This window comes from Cannabis sativa, unplaced genomic scaffold (assembly GCF_029168945.1).
Source record: "Cannabis sativa cultivar Pink pepper isolate KNU-18-1 unplaced genomic scaffold, ASM2916894v1 Contig1, whole genome shotgun sequence".
Taxonomy (NCBI): Eukaryota; Viridiplantae; Streptophyta; class Magnoliopsida; order Rosales; family Cannabaceae; genus Cannabis; species Cannabis sativa.
In genome coordinates, this window is record NW_026870037.1 from 1,839,519 (window position 1) to 1,862,334 (window position 22,816).

The window sequence follows — 22,816 nt, forward strand, 5'->3', positions numbered from 1 at the left end:
TATAATGTGTACATCGTGATAATTTTATTTTATTTGATATCAAATGATAGAGATTATTGAGGTTTTCAGCCATGGAAAACACACTATGATCAAAAAGTAATGCTCATTAATTGTATATTTTAAAGAAACCTACATTTCCATGCATGTCCCTAATAAGATATAAACAATAAAGTTGTAAATTAAAAAAAAAAAAAAGTAGCAAAATTTCAGTTAATATAAGAAATAGAACAAATTGAAGATTTATACAATACTAAAATTTGAACTCTTAGAGGCCATTAGCGAAGGGGCGAAACTCGTTAGATCCCCTAGTAGAACACTACCTTAATAGTCTGAACACAAAAATTGTAGAAATTAAAATATGAATAAATTAGCATCATCAACAAAAGAAAAATTAAAGGAAAAAGACTTAATAATTACGTGACAAATAATTATTAATTGAATTAAAAAATTAAGATTATAAGATTAATTTAAATTATTGTTCATATATTGATTAATGGGATTAATCAATATATGAACAATAATTTAAATTAATCTTATAATCTTAACTTTAATCAAATATGGTTTATAAAAGAGGCATAAATAATCAAATAGGGTTAGAAATACGGTAATTAAAGAAAATCTAAAACCCTATTTTTTTTTTTTTTTGGATTTAATGGGATTTATTTATTTTTATTTTATTATATATAAATAAAAAGTGACCCATGAATTTCTCATAAACCATTTTATTTTTAATATAAATAAAAAGTCACCCATGAATTTCTCATAAACCAAGAATTCTGTTATATAGGCACATTTTATATAGAATAGATATAATAAGAATAAAATATATATTTGATCTACTAAGTTTTAAAATATATTTGTATCATATGTATTAAATTTTAAAATTACTATTTTCTACATTAAAATATTAATTGTAATATTTTAATAATATCTTCATATGTGTCTATTTAACGGTTTTTGTTGGTTTAACAGAATATTTTAAAGATATAAATATATTCGGTTAAATTTAACCGTGTTAGTAGGATTAGTTTTATAAATATATATATAAATATAAATATTATTTATTTTAGATTAAGTTAAATATATAAATATTAATATGATTTGTTTTAAGATAATTGAATTTATACAAATTTTAGATTACTCAAAATATATATAAATATTAATATATTATTTATAATACTTTTTTGGTTTTAAAAAAATATTATTTTTTTATTATTATTTTAATATTAGGAGTTTTATTTCTGTTTGATTTAATTATTAGAAGTTTTCAATATACAATATTAATAAATATTGCTCAATATACAATTTTAATACATTTATTTTAATAAATTAATAAGTATATATTAATACATTTATTTTAATAAATCAATAAGTGTTTTTTTTTTTTAATTTATAAAATTTAAAAAATAAACATAACAAAAATAATAATTTAAAATATAATTAAGTATATGTGCAATACACGTAGTATTAATCTAGTATGTAAATATGTGTAGATTGAATTAAATCGATTATGTTTAATTATTATTCAACATCTAATCTACACAAGTACGAATTTTAAACTTTCTAATCGAATTCAATCCGCACAAATACAAATATTTACACTTTATGAATTGAATTAGACTGAATGGGACATATTAGATTAGATATTGTATAAACATCCCTATTTCTAACACTATATATGTGCATAAATGTCCATTCAAATATAATCATATTATATAAAACATTTTATTTAAATATAATTGACTGTGGATTATGTCATGAATAATTTTGAATGAAACTAAAATAAAATAATTACACAATCCAAATTTAGAAATTTCACAACAAATAAAGCAAAGGAAGATTTTATTTTTAATTAGATTCTAGTTTTCATTCATATTAGGGAGTTACTAAATAATAAAATCTCTTCATCAATTTTCTTTAATAAAAAGACAGCTTCGATATTTTGGAAAGAAAGAAAAAAAAAACAATAATTCAACTTGTTGGTGGACAATGACATTTCAAATTAAAAATTTAATAACAGATGACCCTAAAAATTGGTCAAAATAATAATTATATTCTGTGTAAATAATTTCTAAAAAACGACGGCGTATCATCCTCACTTTCCAGAAATTGCAAGCACCAAAGCTTCCAAGCAACGGGTTATCATAGTTGTCTGCTCCGTTCACTACATGCGCATTTTAGCACTCTACACAAACGCAGGAAGCGCGTCGAACAATTTCCGGCAGATCCGCAGCCCTCCTCCATTCTCCGGCAACGGTATCGTACACCAATACCAACCCCTCCTTCATTCCACGGCCACCCCGTCCACTCCTCCTCAGCAGGTCATCGATGCAGCCGGAGACCTGAACCAACACAACCTTGTCTCCGACCCCGGCGCAGCAGAACCTCACTGTGCTGTCCACACTAATCTGCGCTGGCAATGGCGGACACTTTATCCTACACCACTCGCCGAAACCACCGCCTGAACCGGCTACGGCTTTTCGGCGTGCGTCGAATCTCCAAAACGTGAGCTCCACGGCGTGGCTGGCGAGTACGTAGATATGTCCTGCTGCAGCGCAAGCCGCTACAACGCAGCCGCCTCCAGGAACGGCTCGGCTTCTGAGCCACGCACGCGCTTCCACATCGTATAAATCCATGGAACTAGCATAGACGTGAGCTTCAATAGAAGCGGCGCGTAATTGATCGTTTCCCGATGCGCCCAATTTCAAACCCCCAATCACGTAGAAAACTCCATCAACCGATGCCCCAATGCATCCGTAACGGCTCCTGGACGAGTGAGCAACCACGCGCCACTTATCTTCATCGGGATCGTACTCTTCCACAGCCGTCGTTCTCGGACCACCACCAGCGACGTAGATCTTACCCGAGACAGCCGCAGCGGCGAATTTCTTCCGCGAGATCATCATCGGAGACCTGGCAGTGACCGTACCAGTCCACGTGTCGTAACGTAGAGTCGCATTCCGACCGACGATGTAGATTCTCGGTCCAACGGCGGAGAGGCGCGCGTGGGAGGGGAATCCTTGGTTACCAAGAGTCGAAACTACGTTATCGGGGAGAAAAGCTGAAACTTTCCATGGGCTTTCAGTGTTGTTATTGTCGGTTTGGTCTGGGTGAAAACGTAAGGTGGCAGCGAAGAGGGCGGAGTCGGCGGCGGAGAGAGCGAAGAGGGTGTGGCGGAGAAGGCCGTGATTGCGGCGGAGATCGGAGAAGATAGGGGAGAGGAGGAGACGAGTCCAGCGGCGGCAGACGAGGGAGAGATTGGGTATGGAAGAGGGTGGGACACGAGAGAGGCAATCGATGAGGATGTCGTCTGGGAGTGAAGAGATATTGGAAGAGAGGCAGTTGTTGTTATTGTTGGTAATGGAAGATGAGGATTTTGGGGCGACGGCGTAAACGACAGTGGAGGAGTTGTCGTTTGGGTTGGGGTAGCAAGATTTCATAAGCCATGAAAAGTGGCGAGAATTGCAGCTATCTGACATGGGGTTTCAGTTTGAGATTAGGGAGAGAATGGCATAAGAGAGAGAGTGTTGGTACTGGGTTTAGTAACCTCTGTAGTTGGGTCTTAACTGTCCAATCATGATTTTTCTTAAAAAAAAAAAAAGAAAAAAAAAACTGTCCAACCATGTGACACTAAATTACAGCATGTGAATTGTTTATTAAAGTTTTTCTTTTTTTTTTACACGTTAATTGTTTAATATCAAAATAACAATATTTAAAGTCTCTTTAATATATAAGATATAAGAATTTATTAAACTGTTCCTAAATATGGTTATTTAGGATTTTGGAAACTTTATGTATGTCAATGAATTTTTTAGCCCATTAAAAATATTTTTTAAATTATTTACAGTGTTTTGTAGTCATTCTGATAAATAAATTGATGATGTGAATGTTTAAACTATTGATCCATCAACACACATGTGTAATTAATTTTTCTATTAATTTAGTTTTATTCAATTTTTTTAATTATTAATTAATTTTTAATTTAATTATATTTTTAAAATACATACTTTTATTTTATTTGATTTTAAATTGTACATATAACGCCAAATTAATAATAATATAAATAGGTACATCTCATCACTTTATTTGTTATTTGCAACTTAATATGAGAGAAGCACTACATTACAACACTTTAAATTAATTAGTACTGGACAAATTCCTAAAAAATAAATGACTTTCAAGCATAATATTTAAAAGAAAAGAAAAATAATTATTTTTAAGATCTGCATACTCTTATTTTATGTAGCAATATAATCTCTACATATACTATTTAATAATATTTATCAAAGTAAGTGGGTGAGAGTTGATTTTCTTTTACGGTTGGGTAGCAAATAGTAATAGTATTATAATTAACTAGAGTTTAGGTACGTAAATGGAAGTGTACGCAATCAATAAAGATAAAGCAGTACACATTATTATTATTATTATTATTATTATTATTATTATTATTATTATTATTATTATTATTATTATTATTATTTATTAATGGTTTTTGTTTAGAGAAAACAATGAAATACATGATCAAAAGGATAAAGAGGATCACGTGAGGACTAATTTAATCATATATATCCATATATACTGGATATGCAATATAATCTACCATAAAGAATTATATACTTCTTTACAAAGTAAGGCATTTGTATTATATATATATGCATCGTCGGCGTTCACCTTTCATTGTCTATAATTATTCTGCTTAAAAAAAATTATATAGCTTGTATTCTAAGGTCTTAAATTATGCTTTAAAAGCTACAAGAAAATTTTGACTACTTAAAATATTTTTAAGTTGTCAGAGTTTTCTTTTATTCTTTTACTTTAAAAAAAAAAAAAAAATTGAAAAAAGTACATTCACATGCATGTATATTGTATTGGTGTAATTTGATTCGAATTAATTAATTTATTTATATTTATTAAGTTAATCTTTTTTTGAAAATTATTAATTGTGTAAAAGGAAAAATGTTGATAGTTAGAGCATGTTTGGCATCATAACTAAAAAAAACTATTTTTTTGTTTTTAAAAACAGAAACTTGTTTTTTGAAAACAATTTGGCTTGTTTGGCCTTATTTTTTGAAAACAGTTTTCAGAAAACAAAGTTACAAAAAATAAAAATTTTGAAAACAACAAAATGTGGTTTTTCGTTTTAAAAACCAATTTACTTTTGGTCAATATTGTTTTTAAAAAACACTAACCAAACATGACTTGTTTTTAAAAACTTCAAAAACTATTTTTTGTTCTCATTTCTAAAAACAATTTTTTGAAAACAAAAAACAGAAAACAATACCAAACATGCTTTTTTTTCCTAAAAATATAAATTTTGTGTGTGGGTATGGTGTGTGTAGAGAAAAATAATGAATTGTGAAAAGAGAAATAAGTATGAATTTATTGTGTGGTAAAAATGAGAAAAACAAATAAATTAGGATTTAAGTAGAGAAATTAAGATAATGAGTATGTAATTTTAAAATAAAAGTGAAATATAATTTTTATTGTATAGGTTTGGTAATTTTACCAAACCAAGTTAAATTTCTTTACTTCACTGCGACCACATGTAATGCTGTTGGCATTTTGTTTAATCATAGTGAAGAAAGGACGCCATATAATTTAGCAGTAATGTTAAAAAAGGCACATGTGACTTACCATAGCAGAATAAAACTAAAAACAATAAATTTAAATAAATAGTGAAAGTTATTACTTGTAATAATATGGTCAGGTAATCAAGTGATACTACCTTGAAAATTAAATAATGTAATTTAGGGGCAAATGAAAAAGAAAAAAGAAAAAAAATAAAAAAGTGAAAGCTAGCTACTACTATTATAAAGATGGCCTTCTTGACTTTTAGGGAAGAAAAAATGGGTTATTATGTGGGTTGTCTTCCTTCTTCTGATAATTATGTAACTTTCTTTAACTGAATCATTTGGTTCCTTGCTTCACATTTACGTTTCATACTCCTATTGGATTGAAGGCAACAAGAATAATAAAATATATGTAATTGTAGCATATAAAGTTGACATAGAGGCTGGTGTAGTAAATTTTTTTATTAATTAGTTATATTTATTTAAGGTTAATTAGAATTTTTTTTCTCCGAATTTTAACATGTACTAAATCATGTTCTCTGAATTTTTTTAGTCGTTAAAAATTCCTACTGAAACTATTGAGATTGTTAGATTTATAGGCTTCTGTCTAATTTCATTCAATTTTACTTGTTGCTCCAAAATTCGCCCAAAATACGTGGACCAGTCGAGAGGGGACACGTGGATCAGATAACTTGGAAAGATTTGCTAAGTCTTTTTATGCCACCAGGAAGCGCTATTAGCATGGGTCCCGGAGGAGACACCCGGAGTACAAGGTACTCCAGGAAGCTAGTATAGCATGAAGGCTCTCCGGGATGTGTCAGGTCTCTCCCGAGAAATCAAGTCGCATTTAATGCTGCATGGGAGGAAGCGTGTTAGGACTGTAACACGCAATAAAGTCTGACGGCACAACCCCCGAACAGCAGCGCTACAGTAATGATCATTTAAGTCTAGCGACGGCTACTCTGCGAAGAGTCACGTCAATCATAAGACAAAAAGGACATTCTCCATAAAAACCCTACAGCACCTAGGGATTTGACCATGCATCACCCATGGTATATTCATCGGAAATGCCCAACTTTATGGATACTTACAGACACATGTGTAAGAACAATTCTAGGGATTACCCCACCAAAACACTATAAATACCCCCTCAAAGCTCATTTAATGGGGTCGAGAATCTTGGTTGCAAAAGAGCAAGAAGAGAAAAAACTCACCAAGAACATTCTCTGTATTTAAGAGAAAAACATTCTCTCAAGTGTAGAATCTGTATTAAATACATCCATTAATAGCAGTGGCTCGTGGACTAAGGCTCATTAACGCCCCAACCACGTAAAAAGTCTTCATCTCATTTTCTTACAGCTCCTTATTATAATTATATTTTAATAGTTGCCGAAAACCTCGGTCAACATTTTGGTGCTTTCATTGAGAGCTGAGGAAAGCTGCTTCACAACAAGCATTTAACTTCACGACAATGGTGGAGACAAGAGCTACACGTCATCCTCGCCCTCTAGAAGACGCTCAAGATCCCAATGAGGAAGATGTAGCCTCAAGGGCAGCAGAGGAGTCCGAGGAAGAAGAAGAAGAAATAGTTCCCGATGAAAACTACGAGGAACACCTCGACGAGTATGCCTATGACGGAGGAAGCTACTCGGAGCTGGTGCTCCTTAGACAAAAAGCTATCGATCATGAAGCTGAGATCGAAGCTCAGAAAGCGCAAAATCAAAAAATGCAAGAAGTGATGCTAGCCATGCAGGAAGCCATGGAGGCAGCTGGTATTCACGTGCATCCCAAGGCGATGGCCGCTGGACTCGACGGGGAGCCAGCAACGTCTTCGCCTAATTCCCAGCAGCAAAGGCCTAGGGAACCTAGCCCTATAAGGCATCCTGCTGAGGAAAACCAAACAAAAAACCCTACTTCGCCCCCGGTCGAAAGAAAAAGGCGCAGGATCCGCGAAAGGTCCGCTCGGATTTCCCTAAAGGGAAAGGTCCGCAGAGGGGCAAGCCCCAAAGAGGGAGTCTTGGCCCTCAGGATCGAGGGGACCGGAAAAGCGTTTCCGTGCACCAGGAACCAGGGGGTAGAGGAAGAAGAGGACAGAGATGTCCACCCATTGATCTGAGAAATCAAATCAATGGAAATCAAGGTGACCTCCGGGATCACCTTGACCAAAAAAGATACAGGCCCGTAGTCTCCTCGGGTACTGTAAACGAAGGGATTATGGCAGAACTTGCCATACTTCGAAAAGATATTGCTCGAGTCTCCCGGAGGCAGAAGGGAGATGACTCCGACTCAGACAGTGAGGATCGAGAGCCTTGTGCCAAACATATCCTGGAGGCGGAGCTCCCTAAAAACTTCAAAATGCCCGAAATGGCAGCATATACTGGGAACTCCGACCCCAGTGATCACTTGTCACGGTTCAACCGGGTCATGACAGTCATGCGGGTCAGCAATGACGCCAAATGCTTATGCTTCCCCCTCACTCTGAGCGGATCGGCAGAGGAATGGTTCAAGAAATTGGAACCAGGATCGGTGGGTTGTTGGAACAAACTCCAAACCAACTTCCGGAGACAGTTTGTCGCTGCCAGGAAGGTCAACTTGGAGGTTAGTGCCTTGACCAACATCAAGCAACTGCCCACCGAGACCTTGAAGAATTACATCAAGAGGTTCCGAGAGGAAGCCTCGAAGACCAAGAAGGTCGACGACGGACAACAGCTTGCGCTTCTCCAAGCGGGGAATCCGCACGGGACTCCCTTCTGGAACGAATTACGCAAGAAGGCGGCTGCTAGCCTTCAGGACTTCCAGAAGCGAGTCCAAAAATATATTAACCTCGAAGAAGCCCAGATCGTGGCTTACGGAGGCTATTATCCCACCGGGATAGCGGGATACATGCCAGGAGTATCGCCCTCGGGTACTGTCCCGACCGCGACCCCTCCGGTAAGCGACATACAGTTCTCTGCTACTCCCGGATACAGCCAGGGCCAAGCTTTGCCCCCGGCATCTTCCCATTACGGCAACCCGTCCGGGGTGAATGGACGGACTCCTTCACAAGCCGCCCCGACCGCTAGCTTAACAGGCCCTACCCAGGGGTCGAGGAGCAAAAGGTCTTCCAAAGGCAGCACCCGAACGGGAGAGAAGCGCCAAAAGAAGGGGTACACCCCCCAATACACCCAGTACACCGAGCTCACGGACTCTCAGGAACGTGTATATTTTGCCACAAGGCAGAATACGCACTACCGGAGACCACAGCCATTGTACAAAGACAGCTCCCGGAGAGATCCGAGTAAAAGGTGCGAGTACCACAACGACATTGGTCACAGCACCAATGAGTGTAAAAATCTCAAAGACGAGATTGAGAATTTGATCCGTTTGGGCCACCTCTATGAGTGGATCAAAAATAGGTTGCCCCACCTTAATCCAGGGCAGGTGGCAGGGGGTATGCTTCCGGGAACACCAGGGGGTACAGCAGGAGTATTGCCTCCAGCTGCTCCCGCAGGTGACACCCAGCATATACCCGGACTACCGCCCCGGCCTAATGGACGGGTAGCCATGATCTCCGGAGGTCCCCATATCGGAGGAAACACTCGCAAGGAGCGGAAGAGATATGCCGAGGCCGCAAGACACAGTGAGGTGTGGGAGGTCACTCAACTCCCGGCTCAAAGGCCTCGGCTAATGGACCAACCCATAACGTTCACGGAAGAAGACGCCAAGGCGGTGCGTTTTCCTCATCACGACCCGCTGGTCATAGAGACCCCCATCGCAAATAAGGTGGTGGCCAGGGTCCTGATTGACAACGGGAGTTCCGTGAACTTGCTCTTCAAAGAAGCCTTCACTGCGATAGGGTTGACCGACCGGGACCTCTCGCCTAGTGGATCGCAGCTCACAGGGTTTAACGGGACGACGCTAATCCCGATGGGAAAAGTCAGGCTCCCGGTTACCCTGTGCCCCGATACCCCCCAAAGCACATTCAAGTATTGCACCTTCGTGGTGGTAGACTGTCCAACAGCCTACAACGCAATCTTAGGCCGACCGGCCCTCGTCGACTTTGGTGCAATAACCTCAATCCGACATCTATGCCTAAAATTCCCTACCCAGGAAGCCGGAGTCGGAACGGTGAGGGGGAATCAAGGAGAGGCCAGGCAATGTTACAATGTTTCCACCCACTTGCCAGTACTCATGGTCCGGGGGCCCCCTGAGATAGAGAAGGCTGAAGAGGACGAGTTGGATCCTCGCATAGGGTCCGAAAGGGTCGTAGAACCAATGGAGGACGTCGAAGAAATACCAGTGTGCGACGACGACTCCACTAAAGTACTCCGGATAGGGAGGAACCTGGATCCGGAGGAAAAAGATAAAATAATAAAAACACTGAAGGGCGCCATCGACATTTTCGCATGGCGCCAAGAGGACATGACCGGCATCAGCCCTCATGTCATCACCCATGTACTCAACGTCAACCCGGACGTGCCCCCTGTACAGCAAAAGAGACGCCCGCTCGACTCGGTGAAAGCCGAGGCCTTAGAGAAAGAGGTGGACAAACTTTTGTCCAATGGCATGATCCGCAACGTATACTATCCGGAATGGCTGGCCAATCCGGTCCTGGTGCCCAAGCCGAACGGGACCTGGCGGGTTTGTATAGATTTCACAGATCTAAACAAAGCCTGCCCAAAGGACTGCTTTCCGCTGCCCAGGATCGACCAGATGGTAGACGCCACGTCCGGATTTAAGCTGTTGTCTTTCATGGATGCCTATGCGGGGTACAACCAAATAAAAATGCATACGGCAGACCAGGAGTGCACTAGCTTCAGGACCGATAAGGGGGTATACTGTTACCTAGTCATGCCTTTCGGACTGAAAAACGCCGGAGCAACCTATCAAAGAATGGTTAACCGGATGTTTAAAAGCCTCCTGGGACGAAACATGGAAGTATATGTAGACGACATGCTCGTTAAATCCAAAGCATGCAACAGCCATGCAAACGACTTAGAGGAATGTTTCGAAGTCGTCCGGAGATACGGCATGAAGCTCAATCCGAGAAAATGCACCTTCGGGGTCAAGTCAGCCAAAGGGGGATCGAGGCGAACCCAGAGAAAATCCAAGCTCTCCTGGACATGCCATCCCCCAAGAAACATAAGGACGTGCAGAGTTTGACCGGAAAGGTAGCCGCACTGAGCCGCTTTATCTCACGGTCCACGGACAAGTGCATACCCTTCTTCAACATACTGAAGAAATGCCAAAAGTTCGAATGGACAGATGAATGCAAGGAGGCATTCAAAAGGTTAAAAGACCACATGGCCAAAAGTTCGTGAGGAACCGCTTATAAAAGATGCAGCAAATAAACTACTCCTACCCGAACTTCCTAATTCGGCCCTAGCAAAGTCCCGAACTTTAATGCTGGCAGCATCATCTCCAAGATAACTGTCCGAGGGCCGAAACCAGCTGGACGCTATGTAAGCCGACGGACCTAAGGGAATAGGTTCCGGAGGGCCGGAGCCCATCCGGGACCGACCTAGGTAATCTCCTAAGTTCGTAAAATAAAATTCCTTCAAATAATCCCCCCACCGGGTCGACGGCATCTTAAACCTACGGAGACGCTCGTCGAACCCTATGGGCCTATGACTGGTATATTCATCAACGGAAGGAACATAGCGAATTATCAAGGGAGACTTACCACCGGCACCGGAAGTGCTAGCACCGGGAGCACCCGAGTTTGGTTCGGGGGCTGAAGGCTGAGGCCGGGAAGTCTGATTCTCAGAAGAACCTTCAAGACGAAGGGGCCTCCCGGCGGAAGGACCCCCAATCTCTTCTTGAAGTATCTTGTCAAAAAATTTAGCCTCGGACTTCCCGCCAATGGCTTGGCTCCTTCGCACCACCGGACTCCCCACGCGAAGCCCTCTCCCAGAGGCAGCCTGGGCCTTAGAATACGCCTTCTCCTGGGCCTTCCGGTAGAGATAATCTTGGTACTTCTTCTCTGCCGTAGCAATGAGCTCATCCCGGAAAGCCTTCTCCGCAACCGGTGCCCTCACATTGGGGCAGATGACCCGTGAGAGGTTGGAGTCATCCACGGATTGATGAGAAAGGATAAGTTTGGCCTTCCTACAATTCTCCGTGGTGACCAGGCCCCCGACATCAAGATCGGCATGGTCGTAGGAGGCGAAGGCTTGGGCCCTTCGAAGGAAAGCCTGAGTGGGAAGCGTCCGCTGGTAAGGTGGGATCCGCACCCACTCCGTGAGAAGCTCCGGGTGGTCCACGGCCCTGAACCCGGACGAGAAGAAAAAGCGGTGGCGGTACTCCTTAACATGAGTCTGCCTATTATACGGAACCACCCCCTCGTTAGCAGGGTGGATCCGGAACCCATAAAAACCATCCTTAAGTTTGTCCCCTTTCTTGGGGACGGATACAAGTTCATAAAAATATAAAATTTCCGCCGGGCTGGGAGACCCCCAGCCACGGGCGGTGTAAAAAATAAATAAGCCTGAGAGCAGGCGGTAAGCTTGAGGAATAAGTTGGTATGGCGCAAGGCCGACAAATACAAGAAAATTCACAAAGTAATCTTGGAGCGGGAGCATGGCACCGGCCATCAAATGGGTCTGACTCCAAGCCCCGAAGCCGTCATAGTTGTGATTAGGCGTCTCCGAGTCACGAGGAGGCCGGTGGAAGGTCCCTGAGGTAGAGGGTTTGATCCCAGCCACATTAATAATGTTCTCCAGCTGGTGAGGACAAGTCAGGGTCGACCGAAGCTCGGCCGCTTCCCAGCCAGTTGCACGGGACTTGTACCCCTCCTGGGCGACGGGTCCCAAAGAAACCTCCTCCAGCGTGGCCATACTTTTCCCTTTCTTCTTAGAAGATTTTGAGCCAGAAGCAGACATGTTGTGTTCTGAGAAAAACAAAAGGGAAAAAGAAAAGCCCAGCATTTAGGTACCATACCAAACCCTAAATCAAGAAAAAGGGAGTGGGGGTCCCCTAACCGCTGGAAAGAGGCCCCCTCCGGACACGTGTCACCTGGGAAACTCTGGAGAGAATCCCTCAACAAGTGTCGGGTGCAATGAAATCGCAGAAAGTGGTTTCGCAAAAAAAAAAAAAAAGGAGAAAAGCCATCTTATGCCCTAAGCAACTGTTAAAAGAAGAACACATGGCCCTCTCCAAACAGAACTGTATAACTACAGCAGGGGCATGATAAATGGCGATTCTACAACTAATGCATTAAACATAAAACAGAACTCGAAGAACTTAAACACTCACACACCCAGAAGCCTCTAAATGCGAACCCAGAAAACGAACGAAGTTAATATAAGCATGTTATTATCTAAGGATGCAAGAAACTTACAGTCGATCGTTGAACTGGGGGTACTGAATGTGGTTGAGTGAGAGTTGGGAAGCACTGGCAAAATCAAACACTGGAAAATTGAATGAAGTGCCTGGGTGTTAAGGCAGTTCGTGCTACTTTGAGGAATTTTCTCTCTAGGAAATTCGAGCAGAAATGGCAAGGAATGGAAAGTAACCGAAATGAAGGAAAGGTGGTGGCTTTTATAGGCAAAAGTGCATGAGGAACAGGCGTCTTCACCTACCAATCGCACGGTGGGGGAAACGCACGATTCGAATTCCCAAAGATCAACGGACCAGATCAATCTACCATTAAGGCGGTGGAAACGTTTGAGTATCCGTCTGACACCATCAATGCGCCGCATCAATCATGGGGCGTGAAACGAATCGACCTCTGCAAAAGTGAATCGCTGCATTTAATGCCATTATCAGACACACCTCCACGCGCCCCCAAGTCGTATCAGAAGACCGAGGAGGCGGCTGGAAACATTCCTGCAAAAAGCATGTCGCTGCATTAAATGACATCATTTAATTTGCCCCCACGCGCTCGAGGCTCGAGCTAGGGAAACGAGGGGTCAACCGGAGACACTTGAACAAGCCTTGGTTTATTTTTACTAAGTAAACAAGGCTTGGGGGTAAATGTTGCTCCAAAATTCGCCCAAAATACGTGGACCAGTCGAGAGGGGACACGTGGATCAGATAACTTGGAAAGATTTGCTAAGTCTTTTTATGCCACCAGGAAGCGCTATTAGCATGGGTCCCGGAGGAAACACCCGGAGTACAAGGTACTCCAGGAAGCTAGTATAGCATGAAGGCTCTCCGGGATGTGTCAGGTCTCTCCCGAGAAATCAAGTCGCATTTAATGCTGCATGGGAGGAAGCGTGTTAGGACTGTAACACGCAATAAAGTCTGACGGCACAACCCCCGAACAGCAGCGCTACAGTAATGATCATTTAAGTCTAGCGACGGCTACTCTGCGAAGAGTCACGTCAATCATAAGACAAAAAGGACATTCTCCATAAAAACCCTACAGCACCTAGGGATTTGACCATGCATCACCCATGGTATATTCATCGGAAATGCCCAACTTTATGGATACTTACAGACACATGTGTAAGAACAATTCTAGGGATTACCCCACCAAAACACTATAAATACCCCCTCAAAGCTCATTTAATGGGGTCGAGAATCTTGGTTGCAAAAGAGCAAGAAGAGAAAAAACTCACCAAGAACATTCTCTGTATTTAAGAGAAAAACATTCTCTCAAGTGTAGAATCTGTATTAAATACATCCATTAATAGCAGTGGCTCGTGGACTAAGGCTCATTAACGCCCCAACCACGTAAAAAGTCTTCATCTCATTTTCTTACAGCTCCTTATTATAATTATATTTTAATAGTTGCCGAAAACCTCGGTCAACATTACTGTTTCAGTGATTGTTTATGTACTAAACCATGCTCTCCAAACTTTGATATCTACCAAATCATGTCACTCGAACTTTAATATGTACTAAATCATGCCCCCTAAACTTTCATCCATGTTAGAAATTTTTTACTAAAATTGGACAAAAATCCCTAAATTCAACAATCTCAATAGTTCAGGGGGTATTTTTAACGACCTTAAAAGTTTCGGGAACATAATTTGGTACATGTCAAAGTTTGGGAGAAAAAAATCCTAATTAACCTTTATTTAAATCACACTTTGTTATAAATAATAGATATTTGTAGAAGTCTAAATCTTTTCAAATTTATGGATTTTGTATAAATAGAGATCACCCCATTAATGAGCATGTGTCTTTAACCAAGATATACTCATTTGACTGAAATACATTCGAGCTAATTACTTTTTTTTATTTTTTATTTTGTTATGAGTAATTATTTATACAAGATAAAGTTTGTACATTATTGATTTTGTAATTCTCAGCTCAAAAGGAGGCTGAGGGCAACATGTTCTATCTATATTCTGATAGGGTATTACAAACACCAATGATAAAGTGACAAGTGACTCTAATGTTGGTGCTAAGGGAACTGACACTAGCAGAAAAGAATAACACTGAAAAGAAAGAAATTAACCACATAATGACCACACCAATACAAAGAGATTAGTACTAAACAGAGTATTCGACTTTCTTAACACCACCCCTCAAATGAGAGGGTGAGTTCTTCACACTGAGTTTGCAAATTAAGTAGTGAAATCTAGAATGAGAGAGGCTTTGTCATACAGTTTGCAATTTGATCTACTAATGGAGTGTACCTGACTTCCAGTGTCTTGTTTAAAACCTTATCTCGAACAAAATGTATGTCCAGCACAATATGTTTAGTGTGTACATCATGTTGGGTTTGGTGCCCTAAATAAAACCCATTACAATCTGATTAGTTATCAATCTAAGAAATTTGAAGTGATTTATGTTTGCATAAATTCTTCATGCTTATGGTTTAATATGTTTAATGCAGAAAATATGTTAAGTCCAGAACATATATTCACAATTACAGTATTGTCAACACAGTGGAATGTGATTGTGATTATATGATTCAAAAGACTAAGTCCCTGTTTCATCAGTGTTTTGGATTTACACTGATGTGATAATCAGCGATGATGTGTACTTACACTTGGAGTAAGTGTTATGTTCTTTCCAGAACATTGGTAAAGTATACTGGTTTCGAATGTATGGAGTATACATTGGACTGGACCGATATTTAACTTACCGTTGTATCTTTTCAAGTCAATATCAGTAGTTGATCTTAGATTAAAAGAATCTAAATCCTGATATGCTTAGGCTCAACTCAGGAGTATTATTCATGTTCTTTGATTTATTAGTTAAGCCTACTTTTGGGTCAGGGTGATACGTATATTTTGGGAACATGATAGTATGATTGAGTGGGAGCGCAGAACATAAATATGGAATCTATAGCTTCTACTGGTGTATAGAAGTCAAGTGATAGTTCCCTTCGAGCTTAGCTAAATAGAAGTAAATGGATGAGCTCTTGTTTCAGTGACTAATTCATAGATCACTAAAACACCATTTACAGGTAGCTAAGTGTTTTAAGAGGCCAAATACATTGAGGGGTGAAAACAGTAAACTTATCCCATCTCGATGTAAATCATCTATATAGAGGATCTGTGATTACATTAAGATTATAACAATGGTTAAATGAGATAGCATATCTATATCGTGAAACATATAGTATGCTCTATATAAGTCTGAGAGTGCAATTCTAAGTTCTAAGAGTGGATTCCATAAGGGATTAATAAGTAGGGATTTACTTAGTAAATTCGGTTCACTTATTGGAAGCTCAGCATATAGATCCATGGTCCCCATTCTAGTTGAGACTATACTGGTTGTAAGACTCAATATGTAACACCCTAACTACCTTAGGCGTATTACGTGATTTTTAAACGTACTGTGCAGCTCGTTGCTAATCAACGAGGTTTATGGAAAAACGTGATTAATTAAACTTTTGCTTTTTAATTAAACTTATAAAACGGTATTACAAAAGACTCGGGATCCCGATTATAAAATCATTTACAAAAAGGTTTAACTGTTTAACCATTACATATAAATAAAAGTCGTCTAACGACTAGTTACAAAAATTCAGCCTTGCTGTCCCGATGATCGTACGCTCCAGGCCTAACCGCCCCGACATGTACAATCTCATAAGCTCGCTCACGGTCCATCAGCTATAGCCTTGCCTTTACCTACACATAAACGTAAACTGTGAGTCGACAGACTCAGTAAGAAAAGCATAATAATACTCATACATAATTCTAACTGCCGTGTCCAACACGATACTGAGTCCCGCTACTGCCATGTCCAACATGGTGCGAGCCACTACCGCCATGTCCAACATGGTACCGAGTTACGAACGTTCATAGGGACGATACTATTGACACGTAACAACCCGATCGGTCGAGCCGGTCATACTCCATTCTTGGTCATACTCCGGCTGTACCGACGTGTTACTATATCCTCCCGATCGGTCGAGCCGGTCATACTCCGGCTGCTGGTCATACTCCGGCTGTACCGACGGGATACGTCAATAGCACGGAACCACCAACCAAATGTCGGCTGATCGGTCAAACCAGGTCATACTCCGGCTTGGTCATACTCCACTGTACCGACGTGACGGGGTTGGATGGTTCGAAGCCAACATACAACTAATGTAATCTAATAGGCTTCCTACATGCACGCTAAACATGTAATCTACATATGCATCTTGTTATACTAATCTTACACGGATTCGATTTCAGGTGTGCCGGTCAACACATTTGGAATCGAAGCCGAGCGCCGGACATGCGGCTCCTAAACCATAAAAATCACAACGCTATAAGTGACACGCTAAATCACTTCCCGGGGACTAAGACTAGGAACTAAAAGTTTCCCTATCGATAAAAAGCATGGCAATACCCCTAACAACATAAAAACGAGGAAAACTAGGGTCCCTGAATTTTCCCCAACCGGTAGACCGGTTGCCCAGCCGAATCGGTTGGAAAAGTCGAACCCTCATCCGAATTAGGATGCACAATCGGAATTCCGGTTCCTCGCAGGCAGCAAACCAAATTTTTCATAACTCGACCAATTCAACCCCAAATGGTTCCAAACTTTCCAGACCTGCTCTTAACACCCCAAAGAACAAATCCAAGGCAACAAACTAACCCAGAAGTCACAGAAACAAAAATCACCATTGGAGCTCAAGCTTTGAGTTCTAAACTCAAACTTGAGCAAATCCACCTAAACATGCATTCCACTAGCTTAATTCTACTTAAACTAGCATAAAATCACCTCTGAAAACTATTAGAAACTACAGCAACAACCCAGAACAGAATCTAAACAATCCTCTTTGAAAACCATATTTTTAGCTAAAAATTTTCCAAGCTTGAGCAAAGCCATTAACATACATTACTAACAACCAAAATAACCACCATTTAACATGCTTTAATCTCAGAACAACAACAAGAATCACAGCAGCCACATATACCAAAATCATGCATGCATTTCATCCATTTCACTTAAAATTCAAGAAAACACAAAGGGAATTTACAAGAGATCAAACCTTGACTAGAATTACACAAGGATGAGTTGAAAATTACAAGCTTTGAGCAGAAAAATCCCAGCCCTAGCAGCCCAAGCCTTGGCCGAAAAGAGAGAGAGAGAGCTTTGAGTGTTTTGAAAATTTCTTAAATTTTGACTAAGTGTTGAATGTTTGTGAAGAAAAAGAATATAAATCACATATCACATTTTATTTCAGCCATTAATTAAACAATTAAGCATTTATTTTTCCATTTCATAAAATCACAAAAGACAAGATACTAATGGGGCAAAAAGACCATTTTGCCCCTCCACCTTAAAACCACATAAATCATACTAAAGGGGTATTTTTGGGACATTCTAAATTCCCGGCCATTCCCGACATTCCCAATGTCTAAAACCCGTCCCCAAACTACTAACATACTAAGTTGTGATTTCTACTGAGCCAAACGCCGAGTTCCAAAATACCGGACACCGGAAATGCAAAATATGCAAGATACTGAATAACATAAATAACAGTATAATAAATTATTTAAATAGCTATAAATAATTTCATAATTAATCATAAACAACTGCTAATTTCCAAATTAACTAAGCGGGCTTTACAACTATCCCCCCCTTAAAAGAATTTCGTCCCCGAAATCTAACCTGAACAACTCTGGATAATGAGCTCTCATATCTGACTCTAGCTCCCAGGTGGCTTCCTCCACCTTGCTGTTTCTCCAGAGAACCTTGACCAATGCTATGGTCTTATTCCGAAGGTCTTTATCCTTTCTATCCAGGATCTGCACTGGCTGTTCCTCATAAGTCATGTCTGGCTGAAGCTGAAGACTCTCATAACTGAGTATATGAGAGGGGTCTGAAACGTATTTTCTCAACATCGAGACATGGAATACGTTGTGAACTGCTGATAAGGCTGGAGGCAAGGCTAACCGATATGCCACTTGACCTATTTTCTCGAGAATCTCGAAAGGTCCTGTAAATCTAGGGCATAACTTGCCTCTTTTCCCGAAACGTTTAATCCCCTTCATCGGAGATACTCGTAAAAACACATGTTCCCCTACTTGGAACTCAACGTCTCTGCGTTTCGGATCTGCGTAACTCTTCTGTCTGCTCTGTGAGGCAAGCATTCTAGCTTTTATCTTCTCTATCGCCTCATTGGTCCGCTGAACTGACTCTGGACCCAGGTATTTCCTCTCCCCTGTCTCATCCCAGTGGATAGGGGATCTACATTTCCTACCGTACAACAGTTCATAGGGAGCCATCCCTATCGTACTCTGATAACTGTTGTTGTACGAAAATTCTATCAACGGTAGATATTTACTCCATGAGCCTTCAAAGTCCATAACACAGGCTCTCAACATATCCTCCAATATCTGAATTGTCCTTTCGGACTGACCATCTGTCTGAGGATGGAATGCTGTACTGAATTTTAGCTTTGTACCCATTGCCCGTTGCAAACTTTGCCAAAATTTGGAGGTGAATTTCGGATCCCTGTCCGAAACTATAGACTTCGGTACCCCGTGAAGTCTCACTATCTCTCTGACATATAACTCTGCCAACTGATCCACTGTAAATGTTGTTCTAACCGGCAGAAAATGAGCAGATTTCGTAAATCGATCCACCACTACCCAGATGGAATCAAATAAACCCGTGGTCCTAGGTAACCCGACCACAAAATCCATCGTAATATCCTCCCATTTCCATTCTGGTAGGGTTAGAGGCTGTAACAACCTGTGGTCTACGATGTTCGGCCTTAATCTGGCGACAAGTGAGGCATCTCGATACGAATTCTACCAAATTCTTCTTCATACCGCTCCACCGAAGTACGGTTTCAAATCTTGGTACATCTTAGTGATGTCTTAGGGATGCGAGAAGGAAATCACGTAGTAGAATGAGCCTCCTCAAAGATCTCATTCCTAAGTTCCACACTGTTCGGAACACAAACCCTGGCTTTATACAAAAGCCTCCCACTGTCTGACACTGAAAAGTCCTTGGCTTGACCAGCCAACACTTCATCTCGGATCTTCACTAACTCCAGATCTGTCATCTGAGCGACTTTTATTCTTTCTAACAGATCAGATTGCAGCGTTAAGTTGTGAAGCTGACCTACCACAAACTCAATGCTGGATCTAACCATATCCTCTGCTAGCTGAGGTGAGATCTGAACCATACTAGCTACTTGCCCGGGACCCTTTCTGCTCAGGGCATCGGCCACTACATTGGCTTTTCCGGGATGATAGAGGATCTCACAATCGTAATCCTTCACTAATTCCAACCAACGCCTTTGTCTCATGTTCAAATCTTTCTGAGTAAAGAAATACTTGAGACTTTTATGGTCGGTATAGATCTCACACTTTTCCCCATAAAGGTAATGCCGCCAAATCTTCAGTGCAAAAACCACTGCGGCCAATTCTAGATCATGAGTCGGGTATCGCTGTTCATAATCCTTTAACTGACGGGAGGCATAAGCGATGACCCGATCGGCTTGCATCAATACACACCCCAAACCCTGTTTGGATGCGTCACAGTAGACTACGAACTTTTCCTTGTCCGAAGGCAAAGCTAGTACCGGAGCAGTAATCAATCTCTGCTTCAGCTCCTGAAAGCTAGCTTCACATTTATCTGACCAGATAAATCGCTGATTCTTCTTTGTAAGCTCGGTTAGGGGCATTGAAATTTTGGAGAACCCTTCCACGAACCTACGGTAGTACCCAACTAAACCCAAGAAGCTTCTGATCTCTGTCACTGTCTTCGGTCTCGGCCAATCCCTGACGGATTCAATCTTCCCGGGATCCACCTTGATCCCGTCTTTACTCACAATGTGCCCTAGGAAGGACACCTGAGACAACCAGAACTCACATTTCTTGAACTTGGCGTAAAGCTTATGTTCTCGAAGTCGTTGCAGTACCATCTGAAGATGTAACTCATGCTCCTCTTCTGATTGAGAGTACACGAGGATGTCGTCGATAAACACAATCACACAGATATCGAGGAAATCCTTGAATACTCTATTCATCAGGTCCATGAATGCTGCAGGAGCATTGGTTAGTCCGAATGACATAACCAGAAACTCGTAATGTCCATACCTAGTGCGGAAAGCCGTCTTCGGAATGTCCTCCTCTCGGATTCTCAACTGATGATAACCCGAACGGAGATCAATCTTGGAAAAGACCGTCTTCCCCTGAAGCTGATCGAACAAGTCATCGATCCTAGGTAATGGATATTTATTCTTCACCGTCAGCTTGTTCAATTCCCTGTAGTCGATGCACATCCTCATAGATCCATCCTTCTTCTTGACGAACAAAACCGGGGCTCCCCAGGGTGACACACTGGGCCGAATGAACCCTATGTCAAGCAACCCTTGGAGCTGAATCTTTAATTCCTTAAGTTCAGCTGGAGCCATTCTATACGGGGCTTTGGAAACCGGTTCCACCCCTGGTGCCAAGTCAATCACGAAATCAATCTCCCGCTGAGGTGGTAACCCTGGAAGTTCTTCGGGAAAAACATCCAAAAATTCCCGAACCACTCTGATGTCTTCTGGCCGAATGGTATCTGGCCGAGTGGTGTCCACCACCACGGCCAGAAACCCTAAGCAACCGCCGTGCAACAATTCTCTCGCTGACATAGCCGAGATCACCGGGATCCGAGATCCCTGAACCGAACCAACAAATACAAATGGTTCTTCACTTTCCGGTTGGAAGACCACCATCTTCCTTTTACAGTCAATGCTCGCCGAATATTTAGATAGGAAATCCATTCCTAAAATAATATCGAATTCGACTAAACTCATCTCTATCAGATCAGCGCTTAACTCTCTACCATCTATCCTGATCGGCATAGACCTAATCCACCTATTGGAGATAACCAATTCTCCGCCAGGTAACAGGGTTCCAAACCCTGATTCATATCTATCATAGGGTCTACCCAATTTACTAAAGACTCTGGCCGCCACATAAGAATGTGTAGCCCCAGAATCAAACAGCACTGAATATAGCGAGTTGTTAATAGAAAGCTGACCTGTGACAACTGATGGGCTGGCATCTGCATCAGCCTGCGTGATAGCGAACACCCTGGCTGGAGTGGGTATCGCTGGAGCTCTCGGTGCCTCTGGTCGGAGCTGGGGACATTCCCTCTTGAAGTGTCCGGGCATGCCACAATGAAAGCATCCCTGACCTTTGCACTCACCCCGATGGTGCCTCTTGCAGCTAGGGCACTCGGGATAGGAGAATTGGATCTCATTACCACCAGGACGACTCCCTCTGTTCTGGTTCCCCCGGAACCTCTTGTTCTGACTCGAGCCACCGGAAGCAGTGGGTGCCCTCTTCCTCTGATCAATGGCCGAACCACTACTCCCCCTGCTATAGCCTGATGCAGGAGGGGTAGGAGCCCCGCCACTAACCGGAGTACTGGCTGATTCTGACATGCACCCCACTGCGCCCTCAGCTCGCAGTGCCTTCTCCACCATCTGAGCATAGGTGGTGCTGTCGTCTGTGGTAATCATCAGATCATGCCTGATCTTGGGATTCAACCCGTCCAGATACTTCTCCTTCTTGCTGAAGTCGGTCGGCAAAATTCCTGAGGCTAACCTCGCCAACCGATCAAAATGAGTAGTATACTCAGTGACGCTCATGTTCTCCCGCTGGGTCAGGTGAACGAACTCTTTCCTCTTGGCGCTTCTGACCGCCTCGTTGTAGTATTTCGCATTAAAGAGTTCCTGGAACCTTTCCCAGGTCATGGTGGTGACGTCATGGATCTGAGACACCATGTCCCACCAAACCAACGCGTCCTCCTGGAACTGAAACGTGGCGCACACCACTCTGTCGTTACCGGTGACACCCATGAAGTTCAAAATCTTGGTGATCACCGTCAGCCACTGTTCGGCTTTCATCACGTCCGGACCTCCC

At 41.6% G+C, this 22,816-nt stretch overlaps 1 protein-coding gene across 1 annotated transcript; it reads right to left on the reverse strand.

Annotated features, from left to right (window-relative positions):
• Positions 1-1,950: 1,950 nt before the first annotated feature.
• On the reverse strand, positions 1,951-3,531 carry LOC115718742 (F-box/kelch-repeat protein At5g26960). The gene has a single exon (XM_061107407.1). The coding sequence runs from the start codon at positions 3,477-3,479 to the stop codon at positions 2,178-2,180; it is 1,302 nt and encodes a 433-aa protein (XP_060963390.1). The 5' UTR covers positions 3,480-3,531; the 3' UTR covers positions 1,951-2,177.
• Positions 3,532-22,816: the final 19,285 nt, after the last annotated feature.